Consider the following 24,017-nt stretch of genomic DNA (forward strand, 5'->3'; position numbering starts at 1 on the left):
TAAAAGCATGATTACAACTGACATTAAGTGACTTCCCTGTGGATTCCTTCCTCATGGCAGAAAAGTAAAATTCTGTACTACACTGACTCACTTTTCCATCTCTGAGGAGTTCCTCCCAATTCAAGTTTGACATTTGCTTAAAAGATGAAAACAGCCCCATTCCAAATAAATATGACATCTGGACACTTTTTCAAGGACAAACATTTTATTGCAATATAGGCACTTGGCAGGGTAAATATGTGGTTACAAAGTGGTTTAAGTTTATTTGCTTTATATAGTGACCAGAAAAATCAATCCACAGTGTAGATCTCCTTATTGAGGTTGCAGACTTCAGAAGCAAATTGTAAAACCCACTTGCTTATGGTAAAGAAGGTACATGTAACTGACTTTTTCACCGAGTGAAACTGTATTATTTATTTTAGTCAGTGATGTCTTTCTCTTCCCCAAATTAAACTTGCTAGGTTAGCATACATCATTTAGCACTTTTTATAAAGAAATAAAATCACTTATCTGAGAGAATCGTGGAACCCACTGAAATCACTACCTCTAATCTGAAAGCTATGAAACCAGACTTGAGAATCTTTGTAGTAAAATGCAGAAGACAGAGGATGAAGACCCATAGTTCTTCATACTCAGTCTCTTTCTAAAAATTTTGAACAAGCTGGAATCTTGTCCTTGTTGTCTCCAAAATGCATTTTTTTTTTTTTGGAATGAGTTTACTCTGAATAACGCAAGACACTACTGACTCTGCTCTAAGCTGCAAAGGAAAAACTGACAAGCGAATTCTTTTTTAAGGAAAATATTCTTTCTTTGTGAAAGGTCAATAAAACATAACTAGTCATGGAATTTTTGCCAAAAACCACGTCTTGAAGTTTTATGCATTTCAAAGAAATTTGTCCATAGGAGAGAGCCTCTGAGCAGCTTGCCGAGGCTTTTCCTGCTGCTTACTTAAATCACAATAACCTTGCTCCAACGTGGAAACCACTGAAGCAATCTAGACAAGTCTGTATCAAAAGCAAGAGAAACCCAGTAATAGGAAACTATTCCACTCAACATGTGAAAACAAATAAGGAAATTTTAATGCACTTTAATTTCCTGTTCCATTGTCAAATGGAACAGTCAGCTGACTTAATCTAGTGGTTGTGTCTTTTGTGAAATACGTACAGAAAACCTGCGTTCTCAGCTCCTCTACCTGCAGATGGGTAGACACTGATGTTCATCCATCCAATGAAACGACAGGTACTGTCGTTTAGGGTTGGAAAAATCTCTCAGCTTTCCAAGTGGGGCCAGGAGCCCTGAGGTGAGCAAAAGGGAGGAAGCTAGAAGCTTCTACTTGGGCTTAGCCTGCTCCAGGACCTCCTTGCTTGCTGATCACCATTCTCCTGGAGAGAAGGGCAGTCCTCGGGGAGGCTGGGCACTGCTCCTTTGGCTCTCGGTCTCACCGGGCAGCGCATCAGACCATTTGGCCACTTGCCTTTTGGACTTTGGACTTGATTTAAGGGAAGACTCCCAAGGGCAAAAAGCCCAAGTAAAATATATCTCCTGCCTGACAGCAAGCCCCAAATAGCCCCAGCACAGCAGTGTGGTTGGTGATCAGTTCTCACATTTCCTGAGGAGCCTGACACAAGCAGTTCCTTGTTAGGCACTAGGGATATTAAAGTGACTTGAGAAGCCAGGGAGCCATTATTCAAGGCTACGTGTGCAGGAAGTACACAGGATGACTAAACCCTAGCATCTGTCCTTGAAGGAAAGGGCCCCTGGAAGAGACAGGAAGTAAACATAATTGCAATATTTTGTGCCAAATGCAAGGATATGAGTGAACATAGGCACGATGAGGACCAGGGAGGGGAGTGACCTCTGCCTTCCACCCATAATGCTGCTGCTGCTGCTAAGTCACTTCAGTCGTGTCCAACTCTGTGAGACCCCATAGACAGCAGCCCACCAGGCTCTGCCACCCCTGGGATTCTCCAGGCAAGAACACTGGAGTGGGTTGCCATTTCCTTCTCCAATGCATGAAAGTGAAAAGTGAAAAGTGAAAGTGAAGCTGCTCAGTTATGTCCAACTCTTCATGACCCCATGGACTGCAGCCTACCAGGCTCCTCTGTCCATGAGATTTTCCAGGCAAGAGTACAGGAGTGGGTTGCTGTTGCCTTCTCCACCTATAATGAGAGGATCTAAACACTCTAAGTGTTAGTCACTCGGTCATGTCAGACTCTTTACCACCTCATGGACTACAGCCTGCCAGGTTCCTCTGTCCTGGAATTCTCCAGGCAAGAATACTGGAGTGGGTAGCTATTCCTTTGGCCAGGGGATCTTCCTGACCCAGGGATTGAACCCAGGTCTCCTGCTTTGCAGACAGATTCTTTACCTTATGAGTCAAGGTTGAAACAATTCAATATGAGAGTATACTGATTATTTTTCATCCCCTATGACCCAGAAATCCAAGCAATTCTTCATAGCGAGGTGGAGAGAGAGATATTTTAATTCCTGGTTAATTAGTCAAACTATGGACAAATTCTTTAAAAAAAAAACCAAACTGATATTAACTACTTGCTGATGATAATCAAAACAAGCTCTTAGGACAATATGTTGAGATCTAATTTTAAAATTTGTAGAAGGAAATTTCAAGATGTAGACCTGGGACTAAAGCTTTTAGAAAATCATCTGGTATTCTTCTGAAGGACAAGAGAATATATCTTTTTAATCTTTGGCAAGAAAGTTCATTCCACCTTAACACTCACAGGTAAAGGTCATGATCCATTCAGAAGATGTATTGCCATCTATTTCCATTAAAGTAAGTTCTAAGAGAAAGGAAGAGAGCCATTTTCACCACAGTATCAGTGCCTGGGACATAACAAGACTCAATTTGCTAAACAACTGAGCAAATAATTTCCATTGTTGGTAATATCTTTGGAACTTAATGATTTATAGCTTGATTTCTCTCTTTCTTCCTTTCTCTCTCCCTTTTACTTCCCTCTTTTCTTTCTTCTTTTATTCATTTATTCACTTTATTCCCTTCTGGGAATAAATCAGGACTGTTTCAATGCAAAGAAAGAAAGTTGTCATATTTTGAAAATCAGTATATATTTTTTTTCTTTCAGATTAAATTCCTTTGGATCCTTTCATTTATGCTAGACAAGCACCTAATCTTTCTTTTTTTTATTTTGTTCTTTTTTGTTACTATGCCTAACACAGCATGTGTTGTAGAATAGCTGTTCAAATAATGTTTAATTGGTCGGCTTTATGCTTGATAATTTAGCTAAGCTCTTTCTCTGCACAGTCTAAGGCTAATTTGGAAGGCTTTCAGCCTTAAACATGCCAAAGAAATTTCCTTGCCTCATCTGATGTTCTCCAAAAAGTGATTAATTAATAAGAATTAACAAGATTAATTAGTAGGAAATTGATCGCAGCATTAGTAAGAGTCCCAGCCAGCCCCCCAGACCACAGTCTTGCTCTGTTTCCGCTCAGCCTTCCTGAGATGTCTCAGGCTGATCGCTCAGGCTCTGTGGGCTGCACACAGCAGGCGGGAGGGGCCGGAGCTCACCATCTCCCTTTCCTGCAGCCGGGCATGAAGAAGCCTTAAAGTGCATTAGAAGAGAATGTGCAGGGTGCCCAGCTGTCTCCTCTGCCTTCCCTGCAGCCCCGTCCCACCCTGGGCTCCTCAGCTGCCTCTCACCCCACCCCGACACACGCCATTACCTTTGTAATTCTTACTTAAATGCTAAAGCCATAATTCATGGGAGGACAGTTCCATTCCACAAAGGCTGGCCTCAGTGCTCCTGCCCCGTGTGCATTTCCCTCTAGTTCATGATACAAATTAAAGAAGTACTTCATGCTTTTTTTTTTTTTTTTGGTAACAACTCACAGGCACCCGCCCCCCTCCCCCTTTGGGCTGAGTTTGTTCCAAGAAGGACTTTGGCCACGTTGTCCCTTTCACTCCTCTGAAGGGGGCTCTGGGGGGTCTTCTCTCTGCGTATCTAGGGTATCGATGTTGGCGACGTTCTCCACCACCCACTGACACTCGTGAACGGGGTCGGCCTTCCTCTCCTGGGCATCCTCGCTGGTGGCAGGCTGGGCTGCGCTGCAGCTCCCGCCCACCGCCTCTTCTTCCACAGAAACCTGGCTCTCCCTGGGGCTGATGGGGTCAGAACGGAACACGCAAGCTTCTAGGGGCACAGCCTCAGCCTCCACAGAGCACACGGGCCCTCCTCCTTCCAGGGCGCCCAGTCCGGAAGCACCCTCTGTGAGCTTGCTCTCAGCGGGCTCTCCCGGCTCCTCTGTGGGGTCTGGGCCCTGGGCCCCCTCACTGAGCCCCCCGCAGGCTGGCTGAGCGTCTGGAAATTCTCCCAGCTCCACCCCGCTGGCCTCGGCCTTGGGAGCTGGACCACGGGCCTCCCCCTCACTGACTTCACTTTCTTCACAGTTGTCCTGACCCGAGGCAGATGCTTGACTGGCCTCTGTGTCAATTTGGGTTGCTTCCTCTTCTTTTTCAGTATCTTGGGGAACATGGGCCTCCTCATGTGTATCTTTCTCAACCTCGAGCACAGCGGACTCCTCTGGTACTTCGGCAGTCACCATCAGCAAATTTCTGAGCTCCTTCAAGGAGCCTGCGGCAGAGCTGGGCTCTGTGTCTTCCTGGGTGGTTCCCCGGCCCTCAGGAGTCTCTTCCAACTCCAGCTGTGACAAGTGTGTGCCCAGGGCGCCTGCTGTCACCTCTGTAGCCACCAGATTCACAACCGGGCCATCTATACTTGAATCAATGACCTGCGTGTCCCCATCTGGGGGAGGGCTGGACACAGGGAGGGAAAGGCCTTCTTCTCTGGCCAATGGACTAGGGACCTCTGGCTGTTTCATCTCCCCTGCCTCCTGGAACACCTCATTACTCAGGATCTCACTCTCTGAAACTCCGGGGAGAACGGCTGAGGCTCTCCTGGCGGGGCTGGCCTGGTTTGACCCCGCAGTTTTTAGATCAGTGAGGCTGGACACGCTTTCACTGGGCAAGGCCATGTTGTCTTCAAACAAATTGTGTTTCTTCAGGATAGCAGCCTCCTTTATCACTGAGAGATACCAGAAAGCAAAACATAATGTTAAAACCTTGCCCTGATTAATCTGGAATTTCTGATTCTATCCAGAAGCTAAACTTCCCTCTCAGCTTTTCTAACCGTCTGACTTTCCCAATTTCAAATTACAGCTTACATCTAACCCTCTTTCAGGAAGCCTTCCCTGATGACCAGAGCTTACAGGCTCATTCCAAACCCTGGACCTCTGTAATGTTCACTTATTCATTTATTCAAACAGCACAATCCAAAGATGAATGAATAAAACATGGTCTTGACTTTCAAAGAGGTCAAATCTACTACCATCATTGGTATCACCCTTGGAGCACCCCCCACATCTCATTAGCTGCTAGTATGTGCGGCTGCAGTGTGTCTACTTCGACTGACACTCCTTTAGGGCGCGACAGGCCCTTATTTTCTCTGCTTTTACACTCAGAACAGTCCTGAATGGGTCCTTAGCACTGAGCCTGCAGAGAGAACCTTATGACCTGCAGTGTCCAAACTAAAGGCCTCTGTCCATCCAGCTCAGTCCTAGAGGCCCCGAGAGGAGTAAAATCAATAATAACAACCATTTCCTCCACATCCTCTCCAGAATTTATTGTTTGTAGGTTTTTTTTAATGATGGCCATTCAGGTCAGAGTGAGGATACCTTATTGTAGCTTTGATTTGGAGTTCTCTAATAATTAGCATAATTAACATAGCAATTGAGCATCTTATCTTTTGTTTGTTGGCCAACTGTATGGCACAGGGAATTCTACTTACCCGTGCTGCGGTGACCTGAATGGGAAGGAACTCTAAAAGGGAGGGAATGCGTGTAAATACACGGCTGATTCATTTTGCTGTACAGCAGGAACTAACACACACTGCAAAGCAACCATCCTCCAGTAAAAATTAATTTTAAAAAATAACGACAACCAGCAGCTGACGTTTTTGACAGTCAGCCTCTACCTCTGGCTGTGTAGGCTGTACAGTGCCCAACAATCTCACACCCAAGGGGATACCATTCACATCACAGATTTGTGTATTCAGCAGAGTGATTTTCCAGCAGGCTGCAGCAGCATGTGCTGCTCAAACCAAACCAGTATATCGTGACAATTTTTTGACAGAGAGCAGTCTGCCAACTGGAGGAAGAGAGCTTTTTCCCTAATTCGCCCAAGGGTGCTGTGGTGGCCTGGCAGCGGCCCTGACTGAGCGCCTCTTTCTGTGCAGATACTGAGATGACATCTTTGTATTCCTCGTCTCATTGGATGAGCTACTTTGACCTGGGGCTTGTGCTTGGCCAGCTTTCTTTGTGGAGACCAGATATGTTTCAAGTCTATAGTTTTAGGGACAGCCCTCTCCTGTGCATTTCTATCAAAGTTTTCCTATCAACACTCCTATCCTGAGCAGCGCCTGATTCCACGGGATACTGGGAGCCAGAGTCTTAATGGGACTCGCCAAGGATGGAGTCACAGCCCAGTGTATTCTGTCTGGCTGAGTGGAGGTGAGGAATGTGCTGAGAAGGCAGAGCAGCTGGGAAGCCCCGCTGCTGAATCACCTGCTCCAGGCTGGGGAGGCGTTGTAAGCCTGTGGCCAAGAAGAGCTCTTTTTCCTTTGTTCTGTCTGGAACAGCCGGAGGAGGCCAGCTGTTCATGAGACATCCTAGGTTAATCTCTCTAACCTTAGTTTTCTCATCTGAAAAATGAAGCTTAAAATTCCCAGTTCACAGAGGTCTTATTTGGATTGAAAGCAAAATAATATCTAATGGGCCAGTGGAGTGTGAGCCAAATCGCGACCGCTCAGTGGAGGTCAGCAGCCCTCGCTTCTTTGGTCCCTTGTCCTGTCTTCCCAGCTCTTGGTGTCAATTTCCTCTTCCCCTTTCATTCCTGTGGACAAAACCTAGCTGGCCCTGTGGGTCCCCGTCAGGGGTGTGCCCCTCTATCTAGAGCTTTCTCCAGCACCAGGGAAACCTTCCATACCTTTCAGACTTTCGTCTAGGAGGATCTGATGTAAAATCTCCTCGTAGACATTTTCAACATGGATCATATTGGTGTGATCTGCAAAGATGTACTGCTCATATTTCTGAAGCTCCTGGAGAAGGAGAGATAAGAAGATAAAGGGACAACACATGAGATACCCGTTTGCAGAGGAGCTCTGGAAAGGACAGCTGTCCCTCTTGTTCCCCTTGGAGTGTGAAGCATTGGTCACCCGCTTCCTCTCACCCTGACACCATGCCCTGGACTGGATTCACGCACTATGCCCTTTGAGGGGGCAGACACCAGAGACCCTGATGATCTCAAGGCCTTGTCAGTGGGTCTGGACATTTCCTTTTTTTTCTTCTTTTTTAATGCCAACAGTACTTTACTAAGGTGTAAGAAATACCGAGAAAAATGCACACGTTTTAAAAGTAGAGCTCAACAACTTTAAACATATAAATATACTCAGATAACCATAACCCAGATCAAGGTGAACATTCCCATCACCCCTATACCTTTTTCCAGTCTAGACTGCTCACCAAGAGATTAAGCTCTGATGTTATGTCTATCACACTAGATTAGTTTTTCTTGTTATTTAACTTTATGTAAATGGAACCCTGTACTCTTGTTTTGTGTTTGTGTTTGGAGATTCATCCATGTGCTGCATGCATCAGTAGTTCATTCGTTTTTATTGATGAATGGCACTCATCATATGGACAAGCTAGAACTGTTTATCTATATTCCCACTGCTGGATATTGACTGTTATGAACATAATTGTTATTGATATTCTTGTGTATGATTTTGCAGGTTTAGGGGCTACTTGAGGGTATACCTAGAAGTGAGATTGCTGTGTCCTAGAGTAGATATATGTTTAACTCTTAGGATGCATCCCATTCTCAGGTGTGGAGAATCCCTAGTCACAGACTCTTGAGAAACAGTCTCCCCTTTCCCTCCAACTGGCCCTGAAACTCCGTGATTCTAAGACAATCCAGGCATCACACAAAATCCCGTAACACTTCCTGCTTTCCAAGGGTCTCCAGGTGGCTTGCCTTTTATCGGCATGAGGTCAAGGAAGGGATCAAAATGAGCCAAGTCATATCCTTGGGATTAACTCCATAATGCTTGCACCTGATAGTGCAGGATGGGGGCTCCTGACCCCTGGTTCTTAGAAAGCCAGGGTCTTAGCAGTGAGATTCGATGGCTTTTGCCTGGAGGGAGGAGATTTACAGCAGGCCATCAGAAGCCACCCCATTCAGACTCTCAGAGCCAGGACAGGGGCGTCTGTAGCCCAGGACCGGATCCCAGTGGATAATAATGGGACCCCTCTCTACCCACCGTAGGGAAAGCCACAGGATTAAAGAGACATGCGCTTCCATGACCCTGAGAGGGTCTGTGAGATAAGACGGACACACAGGTAAGTGCCACATGGGCAGAGCACAGCTCAGGGACTGCACACTGCCCTGCACTGGCTGTGGGACCCTGGGCAAGCCAGCTCACGGCTCTATGCCTCTCTCTTCCTCTGCAAAACGAGGTTTGTGGTTTTCATCTCCCCACGTGATCTTCCACTCCTTAGTTCCCTGTTATTCATCCCTCAGGACGGGGAGAAAACATGGCGCTGGGAAGTCCTCCCCGTCCCCATAGGCAGAGCTGGGCACCCTCTTCCAAACTCAGCCACCTCTCTTCCCCACAAAGCTCAGTGCGTGCTGAGCCTGTCTGCTGTCTCTAGGCTGTGAAGCCTAGGACAAAACAGGGACACTGGCTGGGCACGTGCCTGGATCATGCTTATACATGTTTGCGAATAAACAGCAGGCCTTTGAACTTTCAACCAGCTAAGTAATTGTGTGGAAAAGAATCATTCTGAGGGGCACTTATCCTGTTGTGACATGCACAACTTTACAAAACAGGTTTTCTATATTGAATTGACTGAATTGTGACACATATTAATTCCCTGGATCTGTTAAGTTGGAATTAAAAAAAAAAAAATCTCCCTAGGCAATTCTAATGTGCAGCCTGGGTTAAGTACCGCAGATCTTAGAACCAAGGGAAATACACTCTAGTAAACTAAAGAATCTTTGCCTGAAGCAAATGCTCCCCTAGTTCACCTACTCTGTAAATCCAGATGTTTTTAAATTTCTTGATACTGATACAATATTCCTCATTACTGAAAATGCCAGGCCTCAATTTCTCTCCAAACCGGTCTCTCTTGATTAAAAATCACAAGCGCCTCTGAGAGATTTGGTATAACTGCAGATGGCTGGAGAGAGAGGAGCAGACAGAAAGAGGCTTTTTTGTTTTTTTTAACTCTTTTCCTCTCTTGGGAGGACGTGGCTCCAAGGCCCCCACATTGCCTTTGAGATTCGAAAACAAAAATACCTTACACAGGACGTTTGCATGCAGACATGTCCAAGTGGACCGAGTCATTCTTTGAACGGCTGGACTTTTCCAGCCATAAGATGGAAAATCATATAGGCAAGAGACAATCATATAGGTAGATTCTTTACTGCCCTGACTTGATCAAACATTTTCTAAGAAATTTACCCTCAGAAGTAAGTGCCAGGTACTTGGTATGCCTCTGGCTTTCTGAAGAAAAACAATATGTACAGAATATAAACATGATCAAGGAAATTTCTGCAATAAAATAACTCATGCACTGGACTTTAATGTTCCATGTTTGGAGACTCTCTAAGCTGCAAAAAAGCCCTTTTTAAATTCTAAAAAGCTCTTTAATATTTGTGCCAAGAGGGAGCCAGCCTTGCAAAGGTCCCAGCTTGCAGATCATGAAGCAGCAGAAAAACTAGTAGTAAATACCATTTATTGAGGGCATCCCATGTTACCAATGAGTGCGAGCTGACTTCAAACTCTGGTGGATGCCAGCTCTGTGACCTTGGTCCCATTACTTAACCCCTCAGGTTTCCTCATTTGTGCAGTGAGGACATACACAGTACCTGCTCACAGGGTTTTCATGAGGATCAACAAGACAATCCATACAAAGTGCTGAGCATGTGGCAAGCACTCATCAAATGGTCACCGTGTCACCCTGGTCTTCTCAGTCTTAAGAAGGATACTGCAAAGTATTATTACCTCCATTTTCTAGATGAAATCTAGACCGAGAGAGAGGACAAGAGTCTTGCTCAAGGCCCCAGAGCTGGTATGTGGAGGAGCTGGGACTTGAACCCAGGTCTTGACCTGGGCTCATTAGTTGGCTCACTTACGACCCTGTGCTGAAGGTGTGACATAGTCACACCTTCACAAGCGTGGCTGTCACTAGCTGCCTAGTGTTCATAGAAGCTTTAGATGGTTTTAGTTTCTTTGACTTCAGTAAGCAAATATTACTGAAAATTACAAATATCCTTCTGAAATTTTGTGACTTAAGGTCTTTTCCTGGATGGAGTGGTCAAGTTTCAGAGGCTGTGTTGGGCCTATGGTGGGTGGGTGGGGGTGGGGGGGTGTCATACCATAATGAGGAATAATCCGTAGGCACTCTATTCTAACCCTTAACTTGTTTCAGACTCAGATCATTACTCTTTGAGATTCTGTCTTGTCCAAGGGTTGGCAAATCCAGACAGCTGCTTGCCTTTGTAAATAAAGTTTTATTGGAACACAGACTGCACATCTGTTTATGGGTCATCTATGGCTGCATTTGTGCTATCACGGCAGAACTGTGTGCTTGCAACAGAAATAATACGGCCGTGAAGCCTAAAATATTTGCCACCTGACCACTTATAGGAAAAGTGTGTTGACCCCTCCCTGGTCATCTACTGCTTGTAAGTGCATCATGACCAAAAAAATTTACTTGAACTTCAAAGGCAACAAAAGCAGGTTCTGGAGTAACCTATCTCCTTACTGGTTTGCACACGGATGCCAGTGCCTTCTGCAGGGTAGGAAGTGTAATTTGAACCAGCGCCTCTTGAAATATCCTCTTCCGGATGGTGCTGCTGTCATAATCATATTGCTGTCGGTACAGAGACAGAAACGTACGCTAAATACAACATTACAACCTGTTAAATTTTGTGTAAACAAAAAACTCAGCAACTCACTTCGTCTCCCTTCCCACCTCCACCCCCCTGTCCTAATTTCTGAGGACCCCAGTGGTGTTGCAAGGTTTCAGAGATCTTTCTATGCAGTTCTCTCACATTGCAGGTAGAGGTTACGACTGATAATGACCCATCTCCGCCATCCCTCTTACAGATACAAAAACTGAGCTAAGATCAAAGCAGAGTGTTATAAAATTGAAGACAAAACTAGGGGATGGGTTAAAACTTCATCACCCCTGTCTTGGGTTGGTGCCTGGGAGCCCTGATCACCTCCTTCCTTCACTCTACATCCTGAAGGCAGGATTGGTAGGTTGCAATGATTTCTGCCAAAGAAGACAGTGTCTGGCTCACAGCTACATTAGCACTGCGGTATGTTCAACAAAGAAGTTCAGTATCTAGAATAGGAAAGAGGATGTCCTATTGACTCATGGAACAGCCAAGTCTAGAGACTCAGGTTTGATTAAAAGGGGTTCAGGGAGAGGGCACAGACAAACTGGAGCATAGTCACAGGGATGTGTGCAGAATGGTCAGGCCAAACAAAGGATGGTTAAAGAGATTTATGCCAGAGATAACTTGGGATAGAATCATAGCTCTATTCAAACAACCAAAGACTACCATGTGGAAGAAGGGCATGAGAAAAGAGTGTAGAACTAGAATTCTCAGTGGTGAGAAATTTGACTTAGCAGTGGGAAGGATGTTCTTGTGGTTTAAAGTGTCCAGAGAAGAGATGGACTGTCCTGAGAGTTAAAAATTGTGTTGCCATGGTGGGGGGCGGCATTGACCTTGATACTATCTTTTCTTTCTCAATGGCAAGTTCATTATTTTGTGTGTTACCATGGCAATTATTGCTTTTAATCTCAATGATTTGGTTGCCAGAGTTTCCTACTGCCTGTGAGGTATTAAGACCAGGTCTGAAATTCAGGGACTACCTCCTCGGCTCTGTGAAACTTTGATCTTCCGTTCCAAAGCTCTGCTTAGGGAAAGTAGGTCATAAAAAATTAGTGGACTAAGTTTAGGGATAGTTTTAGCTCAAAGCTCAAGTAGCCTGTTAAGCTTACGTAAGTCAAGTTCTTGTGAGGATCAAATGAAACAGGATAAGTTTAAAGATATGCCCTCTATATATGCAAGCTCCTATTATTACAACTATTTTGATATACACTGATGCATGAAGCACATTTAAAACAGTTTCACACAGCAGCTGTCCTTTCTTTGAAGTAGTTCGTTTGCCATGAGGTTTTGATTTTTCTAAAAACTGTTAATTTAAATGGGTTTTACTGTATTGCAAACTCGGAAGAAAGAGAGTGTGTGTTTTATAGTTTCATACTCCATGCAATACCTATCACAATTCTTTGCTTATAGTGGAGAGTCAGTATCAAGTCCAATTGCTATGTAAGTAAGCACATGGCACTTCTGGCTGGTGACCAGATGCTGAGGACCTGTGGTCCCTAAAGTAGCCACTAGATGGCAGAATAGGCACGACAGTCGAAGGGGAACTGGTGTGAGTTGATTGTCCCCGGTTATCAGGGAGAAAGGACCCAGCACTATTTTTAAAGGGGGAGGCAAGTCAAAGAGAGAACTTGATATTTTCCACATAACAAAAGAAATGAGTCACGGTCTTGCTTCATGCTTCCCGCAAGTGAGAGAACAATTTTACCTTTAAGACTCGGAGCTTAACCTTCTCAATGGCGACTGTGGTTTTGGAGGCCTCTCCTTGGAGATGTGGGGAAAGCAACTGCTCAAAAGTGAATACTGCATTCTCCATCAGCTACAAGCCAAAGCAACACAGAAGCAGAGGGCAGTCAGAAGCTGGGATCGCCACCCTCGGGTCAAAGTCAGGTTGGAGAGAAAGGAGGGCATGACCATCAGAGATGGACCCTGGGGGTGACCCAGGGCAACAAGTCCTCAATCCACTGTGTGGTCTGTGAAATGCATAAGCCCACAACCACAGTGAGGTCAGTAGGAAGCTGGGAAACACACACACCTGTACCTGTATGTGTACATGTATGTACAGATGTATGGATCTTTTCTTCTCATCTCTCTTTCCACCCTGCACTGGAAAACCCAAGACCATGGGATATCATCACTTCCTGTGGTCATTCCCATCCCCTGCAGCCAGGGCTCAATGAAATGAGGTGGGAGGCTTCTCCAATTATTTTTTGGCTCCTTAGCTCTGCACCTCTCCTTTCAAATGGATGTAAACCATCCCAGCACATCGCTCACTCCACTTTTCACCCTGCCACCCTACTTCTCTCCCTTTCTCTGCCAGGCTGGGAAAGGAGACAGGGTCAAGGCTCAGTGGAGCCCGTGACTGTCACACGCATGGGTTAGGAAATGGAAGTGGTTCTGATTTCTTATTCTCTGCGCTTATGCCTGTATCCATTTCACCATAGTCCAGTGCTGTCAAAGGAACTTCAGTTAAGCCATTGGCCAATTTTGCTCCTCATTCATCTTTAATCCTTCACAACTCAGAGGTTAGATAATAAATAAAATGTGCCATTTAATCCTGCCTATAACTTTTAAGGAAAAAAAAAAATGCTCCTTTCTTCCCCAAGCCTGTGATCTGAACACAATAGCTTTCCTCTCAGCACTTTCAACGCCAAAGTGAATTTATCTAAGAGTCTATCTCACTACTAGCTCCCTGAAGTGGGGTCTGGCACAATGTCCAGCCCACAGGAAGCTCCCCAGGAATATTTGTGAAGTAGAATTGTGCTCTAATGGCTTCAGTGATCCCACCCTTCCTTCACTTAGAAAGCGTTAGAATATGGAACGAATCTGTTACTATTCATCCCTGTTTCTAAAGAAAAAGTTCTTTATTGGAAGCAAAAGGAATCTATGAAGTAGACTCAAGAAATCCAAATTTAAAATTGTGATTGAGTGACTGATTTACTTTTAACTAGATTACGGAATTGATTCAACCTAGTGGTTCTCCATTCTGGCTGCATATTAAATGCAGTAGGAATGGGAGTGGGAGAAGTTTTTTAAATTACAAAAAAATAGATATCAAAATCACTGGGAGTGTGGCCCAGACATCAGTATTTCTTAAAAGTGCCCCAGATGATTCCAACGTGAAGCCAACATTAATAGCACTGACTTGAAAAATCAGGTAATTATCAATTAATGCTACTCTATTTCCCTGAGACATTTCTTCTCTATGACGCTCATCAACGTGGAAAAAATGGAGCCAGCTGGAACAGGACAAAATACGTCATCACTCAACATGATGGCTAAAGAAACGGGCCCCGTTTCCCCAGCTACGCCAGCACACCTGTCTCATTTGCTGCGCTTGCTTCTCTGTAGCCCCATCCTCTTCCACCACAGATGACCCCGCCGCCCCTACCTCTTGCATGTAGTTCTGTGTCCTCTGGACCACCAGATCGATGTGGGGGAACCTGAAGCGGCTCTTGAGATCCTGAAGGTGCTCCTGAAGCAGGTTGACTTTATTATAACAAGGCTCCATCTTCACGGAATCCAGTGGAAGATTCATAAGCTGCTTTAGATGCTGAATTTTGGTGGAGGGGAAAATGACACACCTTCAGACCTAGGAACTATATTACGTCACTATTGTGTATGTGTGTGCTGAATTGCTCAGTCATATCTGATTCCTAGCGGCTCCATGGACTGTAGCTCACCAGGCTCCTCTGTCCATGGAATTTTCCAGGCAAGAATACTGCAGTGGGTTGCCATTTCCTCCTTCAGGGGATCTTCCTGACCCAGGGATTGAACCTGCATCTCTTGTGCCTCCTGCATTGGCAGGCAGATTCTTTACCACTGTACCACCTGGGAAGCCCATTACATGACTATTACATAAATTCTAAACAATCAAACCTATGTTATTAGAATTAATCACTTCTCAGATCCCTGTATCTGTGATATCTTCATTGTCTTATTTCCCTCCTTTGATGGGTCCCTAGGACAGCTCTCTTGCTAGGATGGAGACAGGTAGAAGAACCAACTGGACAACGGACACACCCAGGGATGCATTCCATGGGACTCCAGTCTTGTCAAGCTCTTGATGGACTCCAAGTACCCACTTCCAGAGCTCAAGAGTTCAGGAAGTCTCTTTGGCATGTAGAACTGCTGTTGGGCTCACAAGCCTCCAGAGCCTTGTTTCATGAGAGACATCTCTCTCAGAAAATCCCAGGGAAGTCAAGATGCCCCCTGGACTCCTGGACTCTAAGAGTAAAGCCAGAGTCCCTGGAGCTCTCTGAGGCTCTGTCTGTGCCCAGGGGCTTCCCTCTGCTAGTAGATGGGGGGTGGGGGTATGGGGAGGGAGTGAGATAGAAAGAAGCATGGCCTAGGAGAGGTATCCAGTTTTAAAAACTGGGGTTCCCCATCCTCTAGTCTATACAAGAGATAGCTTGATCAATGAGGCCATGCAATTTCCAGTAAGAGGACAGCAATAGACCTCACCTGCTAAAGACTTTAAGTATTACCAACACATACTTAAAACTATGAGTGATTTCACCAACTAAGTGCATCCTATTTTCCAAGCCTATTTAAAAGCGATTTAAAAAACTGAATTTTGGAGTTCTAGAATAAACAAGAGGGTGGGTGGAGAAAGAGAAAACAGAATGAAGCATGCTGAAAACACGGGCCTAGGGAGAACCAGGGACTAACGGGATAACTGTGAACAGACAGGATGTACTTGCTGTCTGAGTTTCAGGTCACAGAAAAGAGATAAATCTAAATTTGTAGATTTCTCTAATGAAAAATTTAACAAGGGCCCACTTTCATGGTGCTTGTAAGAGGAAAATATTACTCCCTTAAGAAATGAGTTCTAGAGAACTCCACTGAAGTAGAATTAATGACCAAAACCATGCTGTCAAACTTGCCCCTTGTCACATAATTTGCAATGTGTCTATTTTTTAAAATAGCAATTAAACAGACAGGAGAGGAAAAATCAGTTACCACTTTGCTCCTCTAAGACTGGCAAAAAGTTGAACAAGTGATTCCCTAAGGCTGATGAAAAGAAAGTCCTTTATCATGTACAATTGGTGGAAATGTAAAATCTAAATCCTTTTTGGGGGATGTCAATGGAAACATCAGTTAACATGAGAAAAATTCCCACCTTTCAATCTAGCAATCCTGTCCTAGGAATCAGATCCCATATAAATAAAAGCTTCAAAGTAAATGAATATATGTTACAAGGTTATTTATTGCAGCTTTGTTCCTGGTGCTAGCAGCATTTGGAGGGTTGAATAAATCATGGTGTATTGGTACATGAAGTATTATGCAGCTGTTACAAAAAATGAACTAGAACTAGAACATTAACTGAAAAAGTTTCATGAGGCATTTTTGAATAAGAAAACAGAAAAGCAAAGCAATATATACATAATATAATCCCATTTTTCTAAGAGCAAACAACCTAAAAAAAAAATCCCACAAAATATGTGTTTTATATGCTCTATGAACATGGAGAAAAGCACAGAATAGCATATGCTGAGTTATTCACACTAGTTGCTTGAGTGGGAGGAGGGGATGTGGGGAAGGAGGGAAAGTTAAGTTTTAGAAAGGCTACCATGAGAAACCTCAAAATACTAACAAATGATCTTGTTTACATATAATTTCATGTATGTATGCATAAAAAGATAAAGGTTTTTTTTTTTTTTTGGTTTTATCCACTGGCTTGACTTGTAGGGATGTTCATCATGATACAGCAAGTGTAAAATAAAGCTGCCCAGTTATGTCTGTCATTTTAGGATACAGCGAGTCCTCTGGAGGTCTTGTTGAACCAGACTGCTGCTGGGCCCTACCCCAGGATTTCTGATCTGATAGTTCATGGGTGAGGCCTGAGAATCTGCATTTTTAGCAGTCATATAAGGAGGATGATGATACTAGTCCCAGGAACATACTTTGAGAAACACTGGTTTTTGTCATGCTTTTGGAAGCAAATCAATCAAAACACAAAATGTATATAAATGAGGATATATGTGTATATATTTGTACAGGCAAGGACAAAGCATGTGAGAACACATACTAAGCTATTTATATGGGTTAATTCAAGGAGTTAGAAGTGGAGATACTTTAGGAGTTGGGGGTGGGCTAGAATTAGGTGGGTATGAGCGACGGCGATTAATTTTGCCTTTATGTAAGTATCTTTGTATACTGTTTAAGTTATACAAGCATGTTATTATTTTTGTAACTTGAAAACCATTAATAAAGGAAATCAAGTAGATGGATGGATAATGAATAATGTGGATGAATGAATGACAGAAAGACTAGATGAGCAGATGGAAAGGCAGATGAATGGAAGGCAGGGAAGAAGAAAAGACAGGAGAGAGATAGGAGAGAAAAAAGAAAGATGAATGGAGACAAAGACTCACAAAAAGACCATTCACACTCCACTCCTTCGCTTCATACCCTACCTCCTTTAGCTGGGCACTGTCTTTGGTGGTCTGAAAGCTCTGGCTAAGTTCATCCACTTCTTTTTCAAAGAGTGAGCGCAGTTCACTGAATCCCGAGCTTACAGGTCCCATCAGCTCCTCCAGAATGGACCCCAGGAACGGCTGCACACTCTCTGCACAGCTTCTCTCCGCTGGCTGAGCCACCATCGCTGAGGTGGGAAATAGCCAGGAAACTGTGAGTGATGGCAAGACTGAATTCAGAGGCACTGGAGCCAGGCCAGGCTGGACAGTGCCCCACGGAGACACTCAACAGCAACGCCAGCTCAAGCAGGCAACACAGTGTGTCCTGTGCCAGCACTCACCAGAATGGAAAACCATCAAAGAGAATCTCTCCTTGAGAACGCGAACAAAGAGAAACCCCTCCCCAAGATCACCTCTGCCCTAGGATTAAACACATTTTTCCGCTTAGTCCTTATGAATAGATAATGCTTAATACAAAAAAGTGAAAATGTTAATGACTCATCTATTTCCTATCAATCATCACCATTATAAATTCATAGTTTGTCTTCTGAAAACACATTTATTAGGTTTTTAATTCATTTTTCTAAGAGTTAATCAGTTGATCTAATTCAATTTTCCTCCCTTCTCCTCAAGGGCCTTTTAAAAAATTCAAGTATGGTTTCTTTTTAGGCAAAATGGAAACAAATTCCAATCGGTTTGACACACCACCTCCCATCCCCACACCCAATTTTTAAAAACATGCTATTATTCCTGATAATCAAGGATGAAAAACTAAGTGACAAAAATATAAAGAGTACAGAAAATCATAAAAAGGGACTAAAAGGTTCAGTTGGTGATGCACAGGGAGGCCTGGCGTGCTGCGATTCATGGGGTTGCAAAGAGTCGGACACGACTGAGCGACTGAACTGAGTGAAAAGGCTCAGGAGGGAGGGGACACATGTATGCCCATGGCTGATTCATGCTGATGTATGGCAAAAGCCATCACAATATTGTAAAGTAATTCCCTGCCAATTAAAATAAATTTAGAAAAGGATTTAAACAATGTAACCATACTCTTACTTCCCAGAGGAAACACTGCTCTTAGATTTAGAAGAGGACCATAGTAAAGATCCTGATCCAGGACGTCTGGATAGGCCATGGAAATCTGGTTTTTTGTTTGTTTGTTTGTTTTAAGTGTTGAAACAGTTCTCATGATTAGCCAGGTTGGGAAGCACTGCGGCAGTAAAGGATATCTGAACTGGAAAAGGCTTGAGCTCGCTCTGTGGATGAAAGGCTAGTTTTGTGGAGCTTGGTAAGCCACCGAGCCTTGTCACAGGACCATACAACTGAGAAGGGAAGTACAGATTCATCTTGATGTCCAGGTCCTCATCCTACAGATGGGGAAGGGGGCCAGGAGATGTCAGATGACTCCACCAAGGCCACACCCTAACTTTCAGATCCAGATTTACAATTCAAATAGACTTCTTATTTTCTATTGGCAAATAACTTGCTTATGGTGAGAAGAATGGCCACATTCTCACTTCAATTTGCAGAAATCTTTCACAGGGTTACAAAGGATCAGATTGCCTCTTACTCTGAAAATCTGATATGACCAATACTATTGATATTATGTACTTATAAATATTTGAGATAGAAGATATTAAACAGGTCATAGAATTACTAGGGGGGGAAAAAAACCTTTCTATTGTATAATTCAATGAAACAATCTATGACTCCTAAAAATAACTAACTTACTTGATACCAAAATGCAAAATTGTTTGCTAGGAGGATAAATGAACTATTTATAAATTAACTCTGGGAGAAGAACTATGTGAAAAGTGTCTAATTGAAATTTCAGAGCAATCATGGTCATAGCTAATATATAGTAAAGATTTAGTAGTTGGCTGGCATGCCCTGCTGGGTGGGGGCAGAGATGGGCACGGGGAGGGGTCGTGGGTGGCCATGCTCCTCTCTGCCAGACCTCCCCTTGCCTGTGTACCACCGTGGGCTCCAGCCCCCCTCTCTGTGCCTTTATCCAGCGTTCCTTCCACCTCTGCCTTCCTTCCTCCACTTCTGTTTATAAACATCCTACTCACCTCTTCAAGGCCAAGTTTAAATTCACCCACTCGGAATACCTAATGCCCTGAACCACCACCCAGCTTCCTGAACTACAGTCTACTGGTGTTTCCCTATGATCAAATAAATTTTACATCCCACACAAGTATGCTCTGCTATTTTTCAGGGATGCAGAGATGAATCATGTGTTGTGACACATTAATTCATGAGCTGTACATTAATTCAGTTGAGCAGAGTGATGAAGAGAGAAACCCTGGAGGTGCGGGGTGGGGTTGGTCTGACTGTTTCCTACTCTACCTTTGGAATCTCAGGCAAATTACTTCATCTCTACTTCAGTTTTCTTATCTGTAAAATGGGGCTCATAATAGTAATTACTCTGAAGGTTATGGTGTGGATTAAATGAGTTCACTGTGTTCAAAATGCTCAGAACTGTGTGTGATCCTCTGGAAGGACTCAGAAACTGTCAGTTCTTACTGTACCTGTGAGTAATATCATCCTTTTCAATTAACTGACATTAAAACATTCCTCTCATTTTGAGGGGCCCACATGACTTTTTTTGAAGCTGAAATGGTTCCTGCCTGGGAATCATTGTGCCCTCTGTTCTTGCCTCTTTTGTGGCATTTACCATATTTTTTTCCGCCTGTTTTGGTGTCTGTGATGTGACTTTTATTCTCTTCTCTTCTTCCTAGGTGCCTCATAGCCCTTGTATTCAGCAGGGGCAGGATAAATGCTTATTAAATGATTCGGTATTTGTGCAGCAGAATTTAAGCCAAGAATCATATGGGAGGAAATGGAGAGAAAGCTACTTTAATACTCCCGAAGTTTTTTTGAAATCCAAAGCCCTTTATCAATGCAGTCCGACGTGCACTTTCTTGTTTTAAAGGGGAAGAACAAGAGGCCTGGTGAAAATGTGTTTCTGATATTCCATTTTTAAAAGACCTGATCATGACTTCCTTTCAAGGCTTCCTTTAGGAAACTAAAACCAGTCCAGAGCAGAATATTTTTCCATTTTATGTGAAGGGATTTAGGCAAGAGAGAAAGAGAGAGTCATTTAATTCAGGCCAAGAGAATGGCCGCCATTAGGCTCAGCTCAGCTCCAGTCAACAGGAATGTCTTTGGCCGTGGCAGTTTAGTGTTGGCCATTTTAAGTTGTATAAAGCATTTCAACATATAGTCAACTCCAGATCAGTCGTGCTAATAAAGGAATAAGAGACCTGGGTAATAGGAACCAGAAAACAGTCTGAAGTTAATTTATATCTGGCTGGAGAAGACATCGCATGAACAGATAAACAATAGATTCAGACGCACACGCCTTGGCTCTAGTTATGCCTCCTGCAACCTCCTCTCAGGAGGACTTGTTAGAAGAGCTCAGAGTGAGCTAGGCTGCAGTATGAACAGAGCCTGAAGTGTAGAGGATAATCCTCCAAGCGGAAAATCCCATTAGGTTCCACGTCTCTTGAACACAGGAACTAGATCTTCCCTGTTCGCTGCTAAAGCTGCATCGCCCTGCTCAGAAAGCACTTAGTGAATGTCTTTTGAATGAATGACTGAGTGAATAATTTGAAAACTGACTACCTAAGAAAACTGCTGATAAACAATCACAGAAAAGCCAGCATGCTTCCCTCTGAAATGATGTTCAGTGTGGTGTGCTTTGGGGTATGTAGGAGGCAGAACCATAGAATTTTATTCTGTAGAATTTTTTAGAGGCCATCTAAAGCCTCCTGTGAGGAAAGAGGCAAGCTTTTCTCTGTCAAGGGCCAGGTCAGGAACATTTTCAGCTTTGCTGCCCGTAAGATCTCAGTTCTAACAACTCAGCTATGCTCCTGCAGTGCCAAAGCAGCCACAGACAATACAGAAAGGAGTGGGCACAGCCATCTTCCAGTAAAATGTAATTTATAAAAATAGTGGCAGGCTGGATTTGACCCAAGAGCCTCAGCATGCAGACCCTGATCTCACGGGCCCTTGTGATTTCAAGAGGAGGGCACCAAGGCACACAGAAGTTGAGTGACCTCCCTGAACCCACATACCCAGCTGACATTAGAGCTGGGGCCACAGATGGTCCCTGATTCAACTTTCAAGCTTTCAAGTTTACAATGAGGTGAAGAAAGCATTACCCGTTCAGCAGAAGTGTTAGTTGCTCAGTTGTATCTGACTCTTTGTCACCCCACGTACTGTAGCCCACCAGGCTCCTTTATCTACGGGATTTCCCAGGCAAAAATACTGGAGTGGGTTGCCATTCCTTTCTCTAGCGGATCTTCCTCACCCAGGGATCAAACCTGGGTCTCTTGCATTGCAGGCAGATTCTTTCCTGTCTGGGCCACCAGGGAAACTACTTCAGATTTTGAAATCTGATCTTTTCTGAAGCAGGTGAGATGCAGTATGATGCTCTTTTTGAGATGCTGGGCAGGGTTAACAGCCACAGCTCCCATCAGGCACAGGATCACAGGCATAAACAACCAACCCACTGACAGCCATTCTGTACCCAGACAAACCTTTTTGTTTTTCCCCTTCAATACACTATTCAATAAATTGCATGAGCTATTCAATACTTTATAATAAAACAGACCTTGTGTTAGGTGATTTTCCCCAACTATATGCTGATATAAGTGTTCTGAGCATGTTTAAGGTAACTAGGCTAAGCTATGATATTGGGTGGGTCAACTGTATTAAATGCATGCATTTCAATTATGATGAGTTTATTGGCTTGTAACCCCATGATAAGTGGAGGAAGATCTAGATTTATTGACTGTAACCCAAAAGCTTTTTTTCTTATTAAAGGAAAATCCATCCATTATTCACTGATTTGGATATTCACTGTGAGTCTGCATATACCAGACACGGTACTAAGCACAGGGAATGCCTGAGTGAACTGGGGCAGCATGGCCCTACTCTTTAAGAGCTTACAGCAGGTGGAGGGCAGGGCAGAGCCATTACAATTTGGTGTAAGAGGTACAGGATCAGGACATACAGGCATCAGTACAGGCAAGAGGCACCGTTTCCTCCAGCCCGTGTCACTGAAGTTTCCATGGGGAGGTCCAGACCCTTAACAGCACCACTAGCATGCTCCTATTACAAGTACTACCACTTTCTCCCAAAGTCCCTCAGTTTAATTCTCGTCTGAAGCTATGAATTCTCACCATGTACATGCTAAGTCACTTCAGCGGTGTCCGACTCTGTGCAATCCTATGGATTGTAGCCCGCCAGGCTCCCCTGTCCATGGGCTTCTCAAGGCAAGAATGCTAGAGTGGGTTGCTGTGCCCTCCTGGCAGAAGGGTTCTTTACCACTAGTGCCACCTGGGACGTCTCACCCTGTGGAAGAGCTTTAAATGCACAGCTTATCTAGCTCATAGGAGTAGGCATTATCTCCACTGACCTTTGATCTTTCCAATTAAGAAGTTCTTTGAGTTCACAATCTGATCCATGTCTGAACGGATGGTTCCTTCCAGGCCCTTCGTCAGAGCCCTGCACTCCTCCTTCAAGGCACTTAATCCTTCTGAAACTCGATGCTGAACCAGGTGGTAGGCCTCTTCGAGGAGCTGCAACAGAGAACAGCACACAAATTGGGGCTCTGTCATGTGTCAGAGCCTGACGGAGTCAAGCACGGGAGGGCAGGTTAATCACAGATGATCGCAACATAAACAAAACTGTGTGCACATTCTAATTTTTCTTTCAAAGTTTGAGTTTGTTTGGATTAGTCCTGATGTATATGAGACTGAGCAGACTGGGCAGTTCTCCACCCAGGGAAGGGATTACGTCTTTAAAAAAAAAAAGAAAAGAAAAACAAGACCTTAAAAAGAGAAGGGAAGGGAATGTGCATTTTGAGCAGCAGAGCTGGCAGAGCAGAATCATTGCTCACCCCAAACCAGGCCCTCTTCCTGTCGTTCTTCTTCCCCTTCATTCTAGGCAGGATGTCTGTCTGAAGGGTGGGCATGAGCTCCTCCATCACCAGGTTACTCAGGATCTGTCGAGAGGAAGACAGCCACTCTATCTGTGTCTCTATTCCTGCTTGCCAAGGTGGAAGTGAGGGGTGGGATGAACTGGGAGATCGGGACTGACATATATATACCACTACATATGAAATCGATTACTAATGAGAACCTACTGTAGAGCATGGGGAACTCTGCTCAATACTCTGTGGTAACCTATAAACCTATATGGGAAGGAAATCTAAAAAAGAGGAGATATATGTATAGAAATAGCTGATTCACTTTGCTGTACGGCAGAAAATAACACAATGTTGTAAAGCAGCTATACTCGAATTAAAAAAAATGCTTACGTGAGAAAAAAAAAAAAAAGAGGAAGAAGAAAGCCTCAGAGCTAGTTTAGCTGGTAACACTTAAATCTGCACATCAGGCCAACTGAAGGTGTCATAACTGGCCACCCCTGTCCTGATTGGCAGGACGGATGCTGAAGCTCCAATATTTTGGCCACCTGATACATAAAAACGAACTCATTGGAAAAGACCCTGATGCTGGGAAAGACTGAAGGCAGGAGGAGAAGGGGATGACAGAGGATGAGATGATTGCATGGCATCACTGACTCAATGGACA

The 24,017-nt window shown here is 44.0% G+C and overlaps 1 protein-coding gene across 3 annotated transcripts in view; it reads right to left on the reverse strand.

Moving 5' to 3' along the window:
- Positions 1-186: 186 nt before the first annotated feature.
- NIBAN1 (niban apoptosis regulator 1) overlaps positions 187-24,017 on the reverse strand; it is a 175,938-nt gene continuing 152,107 nt past the window's right edge. For all 3 annotated transcript variants that reach the window (XM_069546286.1, XM_069546287.1, XM_069546285.1), the window contains 8 exons: positions 23,324-23,428; positions 22,841-23,003; positions 17,413-17,600; positions 14,385-14,546; positions 12,702-12,812; positions 10,858-10,965; positions 7,016-7,127; positions 187-5,057 (listed from right to left, as the gene is read on the reverse strand). In XM_069546286.1, coding sequence (XP_069402387.1) covers positions 3,934-5,057; positions 7,016-7,127; positions 10,858-10,965; positions 12,702-12,812; positions 14,385-14,546; positions 17,413-17,600; positions 22,841-23,003; positions 23,324-23,428 — 2,073 coding nt within the window. In that variant the 3' untranslated portion in view covers positions 187-3,933. The remainder of the gene's footprint in view (positions 5,058-7,015; positions 7,128-10,857; positions 10,966-12,701; positions 12,813-14,384; positions 14,547-17,412; positions 17,601-22,840; positions 23,004-23,323; positions 23,429-24,017) is intronic.

The sequence above is a fragment of the Ovis canadensis genome, chromosome 12, assembly GCF_042477335.2.
Source record: "Ovis canadensis isolate MfBH-ARS-UI-01 breed Bighorn chromosome 12, ARS-UI_OviCan_v2, whole genome shotgun sequence".
NCBI classification, from domain to species: Eukaryota; Metazoa; Chordata; class Mammalia; order Artiodactyla; family Bovidae; genus Ovis; species Ovis canadensis.